Genomic DNA, 15,177 nt, shown 5'->3' with positions numbered 1-15,177 from the left:
CTGAAAAGGACTGTAAACCAGGAAAGATTGATGAGTTGAGAACAGCTTGAGTAGTAGAGCTAGTGAGGAGATGCTGGCTTGAGTCGGCGAGTAGAGATGATGAGTAGTAGAGAGACTCTCTACTACTCATCATCTCTACTCGCCGACTTTTTTTTTTTTTTTTTTTTTTTTCCCCTTCTCTTTTTCTGGGGGGGGGGGGGGGTGGGGTGGGGAAGGGTGGATATTTTTAGGACGGGTTGTTTTGTCCTTTATCTAACTGTATATTTTTGATAACTTTGTATTTATTTTGTGAGTATTTCCCTATCAGTTATTGATTTTTTTCTCATTTGATTATCTGTATTTATACTTTGCTTAGAAAATGATTTTATAGAAGGAGACTAAGAATTAAATTATCGAGTATATACTATAAAAAAACATAAATATACCACACTCGACTCACTGATCGTATGTTTATGCCAGAGCAAATGAATTAGGTGTAGATAATGCTTTACCATTTTCATTATTTCCGTAACTGCAGCACTTTGTTTTTAAAGGTCAAGTCCACCCCAGAAAAGTGTTGAGTTGAATAAATAGCGAAAAATCAAACTGGCATAACGCTGAAAATTTCATCTAATCGGATGTAAAATAAGAAAGATAAGAAAGTTTAAAGTTTCGCTTATTTTCACAAAACACTGAAAGATATTCCAATCTAGTGGCATGCAATGATGATGTCATTTACTCACTATTTCTTTTGTTTTTTATTGTTTGAATCATACAATATTTCACTTTTACAGATGTGACATTAAGGAGCAGCTTGACTGAACCAAATATTATTAAACAATGCTACTTCCACATGTTTAGGAAGGAATTAATCGTTGTTTCATTTGACATTGAGGAGAAAATTAGAATATTTCATATATCGTATATAAAAGTACAAATGAAATAGTGAATGGGTGACGTCATCAGTCTCCTCATTTGCATACCGACCAGGATGTGCATATAACTGTTTTGTGAAATTAAGCAAACATTTGGAATGTCATAACTTTCTTATATTATATCCGATTTTGATAAAATTTTCAGTGTTATGCTTTTTAAATTTTTCTCTTTTATTCGTATCAACTTTTTGTTGGCAGTTAACTTGTCCTTCAAATAAATGTTGAGTAAAAAGACACTCATGCGAGACTACAGCTGGAAATTTCTTGTGAATATCAGCGTGGTTAATTTTACACTTGTCTGCTTGTAGTTAGTATAGCCTGTACTTTAAATGGAGCAAGTTTGTAACTTTGTCCAAAGTAACAAAAATATGATTCTGACGAAATAATTGAGAGGTATGGCACGCCCCTTCCTATAGGGTATAGGTTATCGATATACGTGATCACATCAAAACTAATATATATGATACATTAATTACCTAAAAAGTGACACATGCTTAGAGCACCAAGTAGGTAGTCAGCGTTAGTGACCCATCACAGTCCTACGCGGCACGCGGAAAGTTGTTACAGAACAATTTCCTAAAGACACGGTAGGAAATCTTACATAATATCTTGATAAGAGTAACTGACCCCTTGGTTTACAAATAATAATAATAATAATCCGCTTTTATATAGCACTTAATACATCGGAACGACGTGTCTAAGCGCTTTACAGATATATTATTATCCCGGTCATCGGATTCAATCAGTCGTTCCCGCACATAATGTGTGCACATCTTCCACTCCCTGGGTAGTATTCCAGTCAGTCGCCGGTGAGGCGCACACAGTACTGGACACGCTACAATGGCTTTCACATCCTACCGGGTACCCATTTATCATCTGGGTGGAGAGTGGCAAAGTGTTGATTGACGCCTTGCCAAAGAATGACAGACCGTGTTGGGATTCGAACACACAACCCTCTGTTTACAAGGCGATAGTCAGAACCACTACACCACGGCTCCTCCACTCTGACCCTTCATTACTTGGGGACCTAACGGATAACAATCATGATAAAACTAGCATTTGATTTTTATTATCATGTTGTCATTTTGAATCCCGGAAAAATATACTGTCTTTGGATGCATGTTGATGATGTTAGTATCATTCTCATGATCATGCTTACTCAAAAGGCATTCTAACCTGCTGACTTTTATTCGCTTATTCTTTAAAAAATATGTACAAAAAATGCAGTTTCAACATTCGTTTTTAATGTAAAGTACATGTATATTCCACTAAGGGATACATGAAATTTGCTTATTTGTGAACTGAGTTTGAGTGAACGGAGACCAAAGCATTGAGCAATTTCGGTCTGACATAATGTACAGAAATTATGCATTACCCTTCAAACTTCGAAGTCATCCGTTACTTATTCGATCTCAAACTTGCCAAACATAAATAACACTCGAATGAAAATAGCCATTCACCTTTGCGAAAATGTTGAGTGGATAGTGTAAGTATTAGAACCCCAAACTGGACAAGACATGGTCATAAGAATGGGCTTAATGCTATTCGGTGCCCTCAAAGACAATGTCTCCATTGACCATCATATCGGATGGTATAAGGTCCTTTCTCTTTGTTGGGTCAAAGGAAACCAGTCCCTTCTCTGCCAGTTTATCATCAAACGTTGACGGAAACCTGACAACGCTCGACGGATTGCTCCTGGAAACGTTTTCGTAAATCGGTTGTCTTTGGCCATTCCCTGCAGCAGCACCGGGAACGCCCTCTGAGTTCGTCCTCGAGAACCCCCACCCATTTTGACTGTGGTTACTGCTAGATGTAGATGATATTCGGGGCATTAAGGGTCTATAGTTTAAGATGCTTTTTCTATATTCCTCGTCGGCAAAGACGCTGTTGACCATCATCTCACTCGCAGAGACGTAGTCATTTGAAGGTTTGTCCTCGGAAGTTGGCGTCGGGCCGAAATCGGTCATGAGAAGATTGTGCGAAGTGCTTCTGCAAGAGAACACGTATACATGAGACAAATGGCAATATTGGGCGGAATATGTATGCAACAATATACATATATTAATCCACATGCTTTCCACCTTCAAATTTGATAGGAATATATGACGTTACCATGGTTATGAAGTAGGTAACAGTCACAACTGGTTCCACGTCATGCTTCAGAAAATGTTAAAATAGCATTGTAACTTTTTGTTTATCATCCTTTTACAGTGTGCATACAATTCATACTTTTTTCTCATTTTCCCTACCTTATTAGATCCATATTCTTCGTTTTTCATTTTCTATTTAATTTGTTTCTCCTTCCTTCTCGTCTTCCCTTTCTACTTCTTCTTTAGCACCCTCTTTGCTTCGACTTCCGCTTTGCCTTTTCTGTCATAATATTTTATAGCATGCGTACTTGTTATTATTAACCGCACTAATAAAATAAAGTTTATAGTTCAACACACTATTCCTATTCGAGATAATACAAACATGATTATCACTCGTCTGCTTACTTTCTTTTCTTGGACGACGTCATCAATGCTATAATAAAGATGAGTACGATGACGATGAGGAGAAGTCCGAATATTGCTGATATCGTAGCTAAAGAAAAAAAGATAAATTACGTAATTACAAGGCTTTAAAAATATTGTATACATTACGACGCTAAAAGTTATTCACAGTAATGAAACCTTGTAGAAACTGAAAGCTTCAAATATCCCCCTTTTAATTTCAAATTTATTAGTTTCTAGATTTTGTAATGAGTAAAAATTGCGTTTATCCGCCAACGATTCAATTAACATAAGAATACATTTAGAATTACAAATCCATTTCGATCCAGATAATCTCGCAGAACAAAATGAATTCCCTTAATCACGTAGAGCATGCACAGGGTGATTCAAACGAGCTTTTATTTTGCCAGGCCATTGTACTGCGGCGTGAATCCAGCACAAAAGTTTGATTAAAGGTTTTAGCCCACCATTGGAAATTAGATATTGCAAAGTTTGCACCATCAAACCAAGTCACTCATCAATCCAAACTTTAATACTTGGCTAAAATCGAATTGGCCCCTTTTCTCAAATAATTCTGAACAAAAGTACACTAATTCTTTTCACAAACCAAGGCCTTTCAAAGCAATCCTCCCCGTCCCGGTCTTCCGATAAATTTCTACACGAACACATTATGAATGTGGCATCGACAGAATAAGAAGTGTGTCTGGTGAACCATTTCCTAATCCAGTACTAAACGAAACTTCGTAAGCAGCAGACATTTGAAATTGGAATTAATAAACTGAATTGCACCTACCAATAAGAGCAACAGGAAAAGGGTTTTCATTCTTCCCAGACGCTTCTGTGGTCTGGGTTGACATGGTCCGGAGTGCCTCTGAAGAAGTAGATGCAATACTTTCTGTTGAACTGGTTTGGGAAGCTGTAATTCTACTGCTGGTTGAGGATATTTTACCTGAATTCGATGTTGTAGGTATTTGTGATGTCGGAGTTCTTGTACGCTTGTTTGTTGTAGGCGGTAAAACTGTGGGATTGCTTGTTGGTGTCGTCGGTTTGGAGGTTGTAAGCAATGATGAGGGTTGACCCGAGGTAAGAGCAACAGTTGAAATGGAACCAGTTGTTGTGGGGATAACTGATGTAGGAATCGATGTTGGATGCTCAGTTGGTGTTGGATCTGAGGTTGAAAGACGCTCCGTGGTTGGAGGTTCAACTGTTGTGGGAAGTGATGTTGTAAAGCCGACAGTGGAATGATCGAATGTTGTAGGACTAGGTGACGTATGACCAGATGTTATGTCGCTGGATGTCGGCACAGATGTTATTTCTGACATCATCATTGACGTTTCTGCCCCAAATGTTCCAGTCGACACCGTTGGCATGTCAGTCACATCTGAATCCGTTGGAAAGGTTGTGCCAACAGTAGAAACAATTGGCATGGTATTACCAGCTAATGTAGATGGAAAATCTTTCGTGGAAGCATCAACATATGTCGTTTCAAAACCAGTGGTTTGGGAAATTGTCGTACTATCAACTTCGGTTGTTGAGTCATCAGGAGTGGATATCTTTTCAGTTGAATACAAGTAGGTTGTAAACATTGCATTTGTAGATGGCGCATCGGTGGGTATCGTGGAAACTGCAGGGGCAGTTGTGGTACCTAGATGGTATGTCGTACCATCTTCTACTGTTGTCTTCTTCAGTGTAGTCTGGCCAACTGCTGTAGTTAGTTCCTGTACTGTGGTATCTAGTAATGTCGTTGTCTGTGCAATAGTAGTAAAATCCTGCACGGTGGTGAAATCAACAATGGTGGTGTCCTCATCAAATGCAGTGGTGATTATCAAGGTAGTTTCTTCCAGTACAGTCGTGCTCTGTATCTCTGAAAGATAAAAAAGGAAACATTCGAAAGCATTTTATGAAGGCAATATCTCTCGACCATGTAGGGATCTACTAATGCAACAGGTTGTGAGCACGTTAGCTGTATAGTCATTGATTGCTATACAGTTCAATAAAAAACAGTAACTTAGTAAAACAAAAATGAAGGATTGCCTCACACACTCACGTAAGAACTGTCAACTCTTGTGCACAATTGTTCTCTAAGTTCTCGAAGTCACTCTGTCAATATTGTACATTCAATGCCCTTCCCTGCTGAATCTTTCCTTTGTTTCTCCCATCTTCCTTTCTTTGTCGTTTCCTAGTATTTTTTCCCTCCTCACTATTCCACATTTTGTACTTAAGAACAAACCGAACACGACGAACTGCATATACATGTACGTATCGTTAATTCGCCTTTTATTGAAATTATCGTATGGGAAGGGATGTCGACAATTTTTTTATGAGATACGCTGAATGCCGACAAATATCACAGTATGGGATCCCTTTAACATCAGCAACGTTAGACCAGGGAGAACTCTCTGGTTAGACGAACCTTGACAGGTAAAATCGGCAGCGCTCCAGTCACCATTGGACATGCAGTAGACGGATGGGTTACCCACCAACTCATATCCTTCGTTGCAGCTATACACTGCGGTACCACGGTACGTGCTAGAGGTCAGGTGCGAAAGACTGGCGTTGTGGACGGATGGGGTAGGGCCACATTCGATGGCTGTAAGTAAAGGTGAAATGCAGGAAAGTAGTTATTAGGTGGCCAGGAAATATAAAGGAAAACAGGGGCAGACTGAGATGAAATAAAAACAGTAATGAAAGTGGAGGATATGTAGCCTGTAGAAAAGCCGAATCCAATTTTCGTAATAATTACATCGATATTTCAATTACAAGGATCCTCGACTAAGCTCTTTTTAAAACTCCGTTTGATTAGAAGTTATTTTTTGTCGCGGAATTGGAGCATGTAACATTTATGTAGAAACCATGCGAAATCATATATATACTTGAATGAAAATAGCACGAAAGGTTGTTTATTCGATAGCCAGTGTCAGCTCCCGGGTAAGCTCTAATCATGCTAATATAATAAAATAAGCATTCGTACCATTACAGGTTGGGATCGTTTCATTCCACGTCCCATCCGGCTGGCATACGACTTTTGATGCTCCCGCTATTTCGTATCCTTCGTTGCACGAAAATTCGATGCTCTCTCCAGGGAGGAAAGAGGCCGATATTTCGTCAGCACGGTACCCGCGGTAAGGTGTGCCCGGGTCGCCACATACCGTTGTAGAATTGGTGACACCTGAAATTGAAATTTTAGATCTCATAGAGAAGAACAGCTGGATTCACAATGCTTTTGAACAGAGGAAACAAGGTTCAAATATATATAACAACCCCTTATTTAGCTGGAGCTACAGATTTATGGACAAGAACAAAACAAAATGAGAATAGCCAATAAAAATGTAGGGTTGGCGTGATTTGCAACAGTTGGGCTGCTATTAGTTGCTAAGTGCCAATTTGTGTGTTGTGGGATTGAATGGGGGGGGGTAAAACATTTTTCCAGTTGAGCTCAATTTAATAATGAAAACAATACTCTTTTTCATAGTGGCAAGACGGAGAAAGATTGCGCTACTTCGACATCAGTAATGTAATAATGATTTAAAGTAAACGAAAAATAAAGAAACAGAAATCTGAAAGTGATATAATGACAACACAAAGTTCTTACTGAATTCGCAAACATAGCGAAGAGTGCTTGAGCAAGCCTCGTCGTTCATCAAGTAACCTCCATTTTGGAACGGGTAAAGGTCAATGCAGTTCTCGTTGCTATCACTGGGCTCCTCTGGACCCCAACACGGTGAAGCTATCGAAGAACCTTTAGTGACAGTAGCAAACAGGAATGGATTTGGCAATCTCCGTCGTTCAAAAGGTAAAAAACTTGCTATAGACCTAGTTCATATTATTACGACCCATGTCACGATTGAGAACGTGGTCTTAATCGTGGAGTAATCATAATGATCGTATCACATCGTATCGGATCGTATCAGCTCCGACGTGGCAATCATATTTAGCGTATACAATTTTTTGAATGGTTCAACGATTTTCGATATCAGTTACGATCAGTTATCATGGCGTTCGTAAAGCCCCTTTGATTGGTTGAGGTTTCCAAAAAGTGCTCAATGCCGGGGCAGAGCAATTATATATTCATACCTTGGTCAGTTCTGTCCACTACCATCGGTTTCACGCTTTTGGCGATCTTCAGGCAAACTGATGGTTTGACGACTTGGTTGTGTCTTCATGCTGCGATGGGTCGTCACACCTGATTGGTTTTCTGGGGGGGGGGGGAGTCTTGGCCGGTGTCTGTGGCGGCACTTTGATATAATATCTGATCTTTTGTTAAGGCGCTTTTTGCTATTAGTGATAATGACGTACTTCTCTTCTAGGCAGAGATTGCAGAGCCCACTCTTTCTTAGATCAGTGTTAGACTTCTTTTCTATCCCCCACGTTAAATCAAATGTGGAGATTGCTTCCTTTAGTTTCCACACATACTTAGAGAGTATCAAAATGAATATCAAAGTGCCGTCACAGACACCGGCCAAGACCCCCCAGAAAACCAATCAGGTGTGATGACCCATCGCAGCATGCAGACACAACCAAGTCGTCAAACCATCAGTCTGCCTGAAGATCGCCGAAAGCGTGAAACCGACGGTAGTGGACGGAACTGATCAAGGTATGAATATATTATATATATATATATATATATATATATATATATATATATATATATATATATATATATATATATATATATATATATATATATAGTTACAATCTTGATCCTCACATGTACTTACCGTCAACCCAAAGCCATGATCTGCCAGAACTTGATTCTTCAAGAACCGCTCCTATCCAGTAACTCCTTACCCCGAGTTGTATCAATAAATTCTGGGTGTCCTCATCTCGTATTTCGGCCAGGAAACCACTCGTGTCTCCAATGCCAAGGCATCCGGGTATTCCTGCATCACCATCAACGCTATTCGCGTCATCCCATTTGAAGAAACCAACATTCTGAAAGAAGTAGCACTTGCCATCGTATGGGAATACCCCGTCGTCCGATATACTTAAACCTGCGGAGGCGCATATTGAATCTGTTGAATTCATGGAAAATTAAACAGAATACTAGAGTCTCGTTCTGTGTCTCAGACAAACAAATAGATCAACATTTTATTCAGGTCAATAAAAGGGGTATCCAATCTTGCTGTATTGGAATCAGTGATGTAATGAGCAAAAAAAAAGAAGAAAAAAAAGAAATGCAAAAACAAAAATCATGGGAGGTGGGAAATGCCTTTGTAAGAAAAAAAAAGGGACGAGCAACCAAAAATGTTGATCCTTTAAAAATGATCATATATATTTTTTTTTGGGGGGGGGGGGGTGGGGAGGGCGGAGTCCCTGGCCCAAAGGCCCCGATCCCTACGCAAGCGTTTTGGAGGAGAAACAGAGCAGATGAACAGAACGGAGACAGTTTGAAAGAAATACGACAAAAATGTTTGAACATAGGATTATTCATGTTATTGTTATTTTTTATTAAAAATTGGCATTTTTAAGGCGATTTTTATTTTACTTTACTCACTAGATAATAAAGCAACGCATCCTTTAATTCATAGGAAACCCTTCAATGTAATCTATGGTGTAAAAATAAACCCAAAACATGTTGATGTCTTATAAAGCCGTGTCAATAAGCTTTAAATCATTATTCGTTTATTGGAAAGGCCCTGTCACATCGTTCCATGATTCCCAGAAACTCACGCGCAACAAAGATTTGAGCATGTTTCAAAACTTTTCTGCGTGCAAACCAGACTTGCGTGCGCTTCTGTGGGCAACTTCGTGTGAGATTCGTGCGAGATACTGTCATTGGGGTATAAACCTGCGGGCAGCAAAAATGGTTACCCGCAAGTCACACGCTAGCCTTGAACGGATCAACGGTGTGACACGGCCTTTGTCCGATAAACCCTTCTAAACTAATCAAATTAGTGAAATAGATTTTTGAAAATGAAATGCAGAGGTTCGAGCCCTGGTCACGTCTTTCGGATGGTGACGTTAAAGGTTGGTCCCAGACGTAAATAATCATATCTGATTGTTACACGTCCGACAAAACTCACACACACACACACACACACGCACACACACTAATCCCAGCTGGAAAGAACAACGAGTCACACAGTGTATTCACAAATTGGACTGTGTGAAGATATTTTCACACTGTGGACACCTCGAAAGTGTGACTGTTCATAGCGTGTTCATATGGTCGACGATGTGAATGTATAATTCACACTGTTGAGATGCTCAATTTTTGTTTAATCTTTCAATAATGAAATGCTCAAATTTTCTGTGTTATGTTAAATATGTATTTTTTCTTCGATTGTATTTTGTTTACTTTGTTGAACGGAAAAAAAAAAAAATCAATCTAATCTAAATTTGACAGTGTGTAGCTGATTTCATATTGCATTGTGTTCGACACTTTGAACGCTCTGGCATACACTGATGGACACTGTTCTTTCCAATAGAAATATCTACTGTGATTAGCAAACTTTAAAGGAGTAAAATCAAGGGGAAAACACCCCCCCCCCAAAAAAAAAGGAACAAAGACTCACCAAACTGACACAGGTAGCCAATTGCTTCATTATTTTCATCTTGATTATCATCAAACCGGTGCGCCGCCCATTGCCAATTCGACATCTTACTTAAGATTATGCGAGTGTCTTTCTCTCCGTTTGTTGGCTCTCCATTGGCCCAAAAGAAGTCAGTGATGACGTCACCACCTGGAGCCATGACACGTGATCATGAATAAGATGGATAAAATTACAAACTGAGGAGCATCAAAGGTAAAAAGTCCCTTTTACCGCTCAGGTCATTACTTGCTCTGGGAGCTTTTCTTCAATATTTTAACCAACAAGTTGTCAGAACCATGAAAACTGACACAACTGTCCGACCGCACACATGGCCTATGTTACTTTGGTTAGTTTCATACCCAGTTCTCACTGTCATGATTTGCGACACCATTCAAACGGCGACCTTAATCGTGGTGTAATCGTAGTGAACTTATCAGATATAAGATCATATCACTTCAGTCGTGGCATTCGTATTGATCGTAGAGAGAAATTGAATGGTTCACAATTTTTCGAGATCAGTACGAAAGGCCAATCGTGGCTCTCGTAAAGGATCGTACACCAGTGAGAACGAGGTATAAGATAAAACAGTCTTTGCCGGATATAATATCCTAGTCATCTCTTTATGAAACGATTCCCCGATTTCCAGTAAATGCCGTGTATCGTACGAATTAACAAAACGAAATAACCAGCGATTAAAGCCTTAAAATATGCTGTTATCCCCAAAGAGTGAATTACTATTCTAATAATTAGATGAATATGTAAGCCCTAAAGCAGGTTATGGAATCAAGTTATAGAATTACATAATGAGATTTATGTGCACATTTTAAAATTTTGTATGATACCTATCACTAAGCCGGGAATTGATTTCAAAATGTAATCTTTGTCGATTTCCGGTAGCCAATGAGTCAATCGTTAAGATCAGTGCTGAATTTTTAGGTAGACCTAAAAATGGCCAAGGTAGTGCACTTCATACATTTTGCAAGGTTATCGCGAAAATGACCGCGGTAACAGTAGACAAGCATCAGATGGTCTGCATGGCTTTGTACACCATTAGATCACTTACTTTTATCCCACTTCCAGGAGGAATTCTTTGGTGCCTCGTACCCTCCAATCCAGTATCCAGCCGTGTAACCATCGCTCACATTTCTGAGGGCGCCCTGTATAATTTCTAGGGTTCTATTTGTTGGAATAACGACCAGAGATCCACCTTGAACGACGCAGGTCTCATTAGCCTCGTTCCAAGTCTTTGAGTCTGATCTCACATCAACACACTCCGCGTCACTCAAGTAGGCGTTGGCTAGAGAATCCTCCGAAGTTGGGCAGCTTACTTTGAACAAGAAAAAAATGAAAAGTATTTGAAAATCAATATTACATTAACAAGGACGACTATTCTACTTATGTTGTCTGAAATAAACATCATGGCTTCTTGAAAGGGTCTAGCTTTTCATCTAATTCCCTTTTTCTCCCTCGTTTTATCCAATTCTCAACTTTCCCCATGCTATCTTTTATAAGGTATAGTCAAGGCGATCCGAGTGTGACGCCATTTATAAAATCATTATTATTAATTGAAATGAATTAAAATTATTATATTTATTATTTATAGTTATTTATATTGTTCCAGTTATTGATGCATAATTATATAGTTGTTTATACGTACATTATATGATATATATATATATATATAGTTTAATTATTTATAGTTTTATAATTTATAAGGTATTTATAGTTGAACATCCGCAAACTATCTTTCTGTTTTTCCTTAATCCTTTATCCACCCCCCCCCTTTGTCATTCCCGGTATAAAACTTGAAAGACCATGAGGGGAAGGTGGTGGTGATGGGGGGGGGGGGGGGTCCTCCACTTTCCCCGCCTCTGGCACCATCCTGTGTTTCCTTTTCTTAATACTGAAACATCATGGTAACCCCCCCAACAATAACAGCAAAGTATTATGGAAAAACATATTATTTAAATTTCATTAAATATAACAATACAATACATTCGTGAGAGCAGTTAAATAGTTGTTAATGATCATGTAATTTGAAACTGTCATATGGATGAAACCTTGAAACAGCAAGTTTTATATGTTGAAGTCTTATGTGAAGACCCACAGCACCTGTCGATCAGAGTTTCAATCAGGGTCTATGCCTGCAGAACCCCCTCCCCCCTCCCCCTTCCCCTCCCCCACCCCGTAAGGGCATCGTTTACTTTAATACCTCGGCACAGCGGTGGTTCCGAGCTCCACGTCCCATCGGCTTGGCAGGTGGCGGTAGCTTCGCCGTCGACGATGAACTCCTGTTCGCACGTGTAGTTGCCCGATTCCCCGAAACCCAGACTGACCTCTTCAAAGTACCCATAGGCGGGTAACGGAGGAAACTGACAGGATATCACTATTTCGAGATGTAAGAAAACATGGATACAATATATATCAAATAATATTTTTCTCCTTTTTTTAATTTGTAATTTGTTTTTGCCGAGACGAATTGACCAATATTGGTACAAGGATTGAAAAAAGGAGTATTTGTTTTACTGAAAATTAGGTGTACTTGAAACACTTTGCTCACATTAGTGTGTGAAATAATGTTGTTTTGAATAATACATAAAAAAATTGATTCAAACGGTTCAAGATTCGATTATTGAATAATGTCCGTGTTATTCTACATATCTCAGGTTGGATTCGCAGTTTCATGATAATACGTCCCTTCCGTTATCATGTTTAGGACTTTGCATGCATCTTAATTGACTAAGAAAATATACTCCTATCCTTTATCCTATAATACGTATGACTTATAACATTACGGTATACATTTGGCAATACCATTTCATGACGTTTCTATCATTATGATCTTCATGAATGACTACATCTTCAGCTCTTAAAGTAAATTACTTTTTCTCCCCACATTACTTCACTCTGCAGGAAGGGGGGGGGGGGGCGACTTACTTTCGCATTTCGGGCTTTGATCTATGAAATCCCATTCTCCAGACGTTCCGTTGCACACAGCTAAAACCGCGTCGCCGTGGTCAGGCAGGTCCATTTCGAACCCGATGTCGCATGTGAATATAGCGTACCCTTCAACCACCGTTTCGTTGATGAGAGTGTTGGGGTAGACCGCTGTCGTCTCATTACAGCCGCTGTTTGATAATATACGACTTGATCCTAAATGTATGGATCAAATCGAATGTGTCGATTATATTCATTCATCAAATTCATTATTATAGATCATGAAAAGGGTACCCTAGTCTAGGAATAATACAATTTGAATGAAAGGTAAACGCAATCAGGAATCACTGCAATTTGTTATAACAACTAATATTACAATAATGTTAATTTGCTGGACAAGTTTTGCATACAAATTGGCGTCATTATGTCCTTACTTATCCCTTTTTTAAATTTCATAATGCAACTCGTTTTTAATGTTAAAAAAATATATTCTCTATTCCCACGTAATTCATTATATTTATGTTATATGAAGAAAAGAAAAGAAAGAAAATCCATGTTTTATCGTTCGAAACAGAAATCAGAGATTTATATCATCCGAAAATCAATTTGCCCAATTGGTCGTGGGCCCGACGGCCACTGAGCAGCGCCGCCAGGTAGACGTTGCTCTAACCCTTATAAATCGTTGAACGATTTATATACGCGTATACATACGCGTTTACGTATGAATCCACCTCGGCATACTTTCACTGGATTCAGTCTGTGGTATATCAGGGTTATCTTGTCCGACCTTCCTTGAATAATCAGTAACCTCTTAGAGTTAAACTACACACAATACCTATTATAGCCAAATTAATAAACATTCTCATTGAATATGGTGAATAAAAAGAGAGTGCACTGTTAGAAAATTTATTCTTAATATAAAAGAAGTTCCTGCAACAGAATCTCGAGAACACCTGTAATCTTACCAGATTGCGTAATCTTACAGGAAATTGGTATTTGGTGTATGGAATCTAACAACTTTTTTTAAATAAGACACCCTTTCCCCCTTTTAAACAGACCTGTTCTGTTAAATTCTAGAAAATTCCTGTTTTATGAATTTTCAGAATGATTCTGTTATTGCTTTCTGCAAAATCTTCTCTTTTTTCTGTAAAATCATGTTTTTTTTAACGGTGTGGCAGATATGTTAAACAATGTCAAAGATATGATTTATATATGTACGAACCGTTTTCATTTGTAGATGCATCCATCGGGAAAAAGCAAAGAATGTACATAATGGGTATCCATGATAGGGCCTTCATTGCTCTAATCGTGCCAATGAAGAAAATTATCGACAAATCTGTGAAATGTATTTCCCGATCTCTGCTCCTGGACGTGCGCGAAAAGTCTCAAACTGGATTTTAAAGAACCCCTATACACTCTGAGAAATGTAGGACTGTTAATAACCTTGCAATCTAATTTTTATTGTGAAGACAAACGAAAATATCCACCAAAGCCCATTAAAATTGACTCATCAAACAATCAAAGTAATGTCCGATGTTGTTTCAAATGACATATGATTTGAGGTTGGCTTTACTCTGTCAGTAAAAACAACAATCAGAATTACGAAACAGTCAGATGTATACCTGGGATACCACAGTCTCACTGAGGTGAGACTGACCCACTGGCAAAACAGTGATCGATGCAATATGCATTAATGTGAAATAGCAATGAGGTGATCGATATCACGGTTTGAGTTGAAGGTGTGACTGGAATATCTGCGTGAGGGTGTGTGGGTGTGTATGTGGGTGTGTGTGAGTATGTGTGTGCGTTGACCAATTAAGTAATAGAACGCCAACTAGATGATGCATTTTTCTTGTTAATTGTGTTTACATATGGGAGGTGTGTTAATTAGAGTCAATTAGAATTAGACTTTGTCTTGTTTTGTCATGAATAACAGTTAAAAGGTCAATTCGCCATATTCCAAGAGGCAAAAGGGGTATCACGCTTCGTCAATCTTTTTAAACACACAATAAATAGAATTTTCAGATAAAATCAATGCGCTAGCCTAGGCTAAACTTTTCCTAGCCTACACTGTTAAAAAAAACCTGATTTTACAGAAAAAAACAAGATTTTGCAGAAAGCAATAATGGAATCATTCTGTAAATTCATAAAACAGGAATATTTCTGCAATTTAACAGAACAGGTCTGTTTAAAAAGGGGAAAAGAATGTTTTATTTAAGGAAATTTGTAATGTTCCATACACCAAATACCAATTTCCTGTAATTTTACATGATATAATGTAAGATTACGCAATCTTGTAAG

At 38.6% G+C, this 15,177-nt stretch overlaps 1 protein-coding gene across 1 annotated transcript; it reads right to left on the bottom strand.

Annotated features, from left to right (window-relative positions):
- Positions 1–171: 171 nt before the first annotated feature.
- LOC129280080 (uncharacterized) lies at positions 172–14,471 on the bottom strand. Its single transcript, XM_064111830.1, has 12 exons — positions 14,099–14,471; positions 12,877–13,092; positions 12,152–12,325; positions 11,003–11,266; positions 9,922–10,089; positions 8,125–8,418; positions 6,999–7,145; positions 6,378–6,575; positions 5,820–5,996; positions 4,200–5,270; positions 3,410–3,497; positions 172–2,903 (listed from the first exon to the last, which is right to left on the bottom strand). Exons 1-12 carry the CDS (start codon positions 14,172–14,174, stop codon positions 2,456–2,458), a joined length of 3,321 nt encoding a protein of 1,106 aa, XP_063967900.1. The 5' UTR covers positions 14,175–14,471; the 3' UTR covers positions 172–2,455.
- Positions 14,472–15,177: the final 706 nt, after the last annotated feature.

The sequence above is a fragment of the Lytechinus pictus genome, chromosome 17 (assembly GCF_037042905.1).
Source record: "Lytechinus pictus isolate F3 Inbred chromosome 17, Lp3.0, whole genome shotgun sequence".
NCBI lineage: Eukaryota > Metazoa > Echinodermata > Echinoidea > Temnopleuroida > Toxopneustidae > Lytechinus > Lytechinus pictus.
The sequence above is the reverse complement of the archived record's forward strand: the minus strand, read 5'-3'. Positions and strand labels throughout refer to the sequence as shown.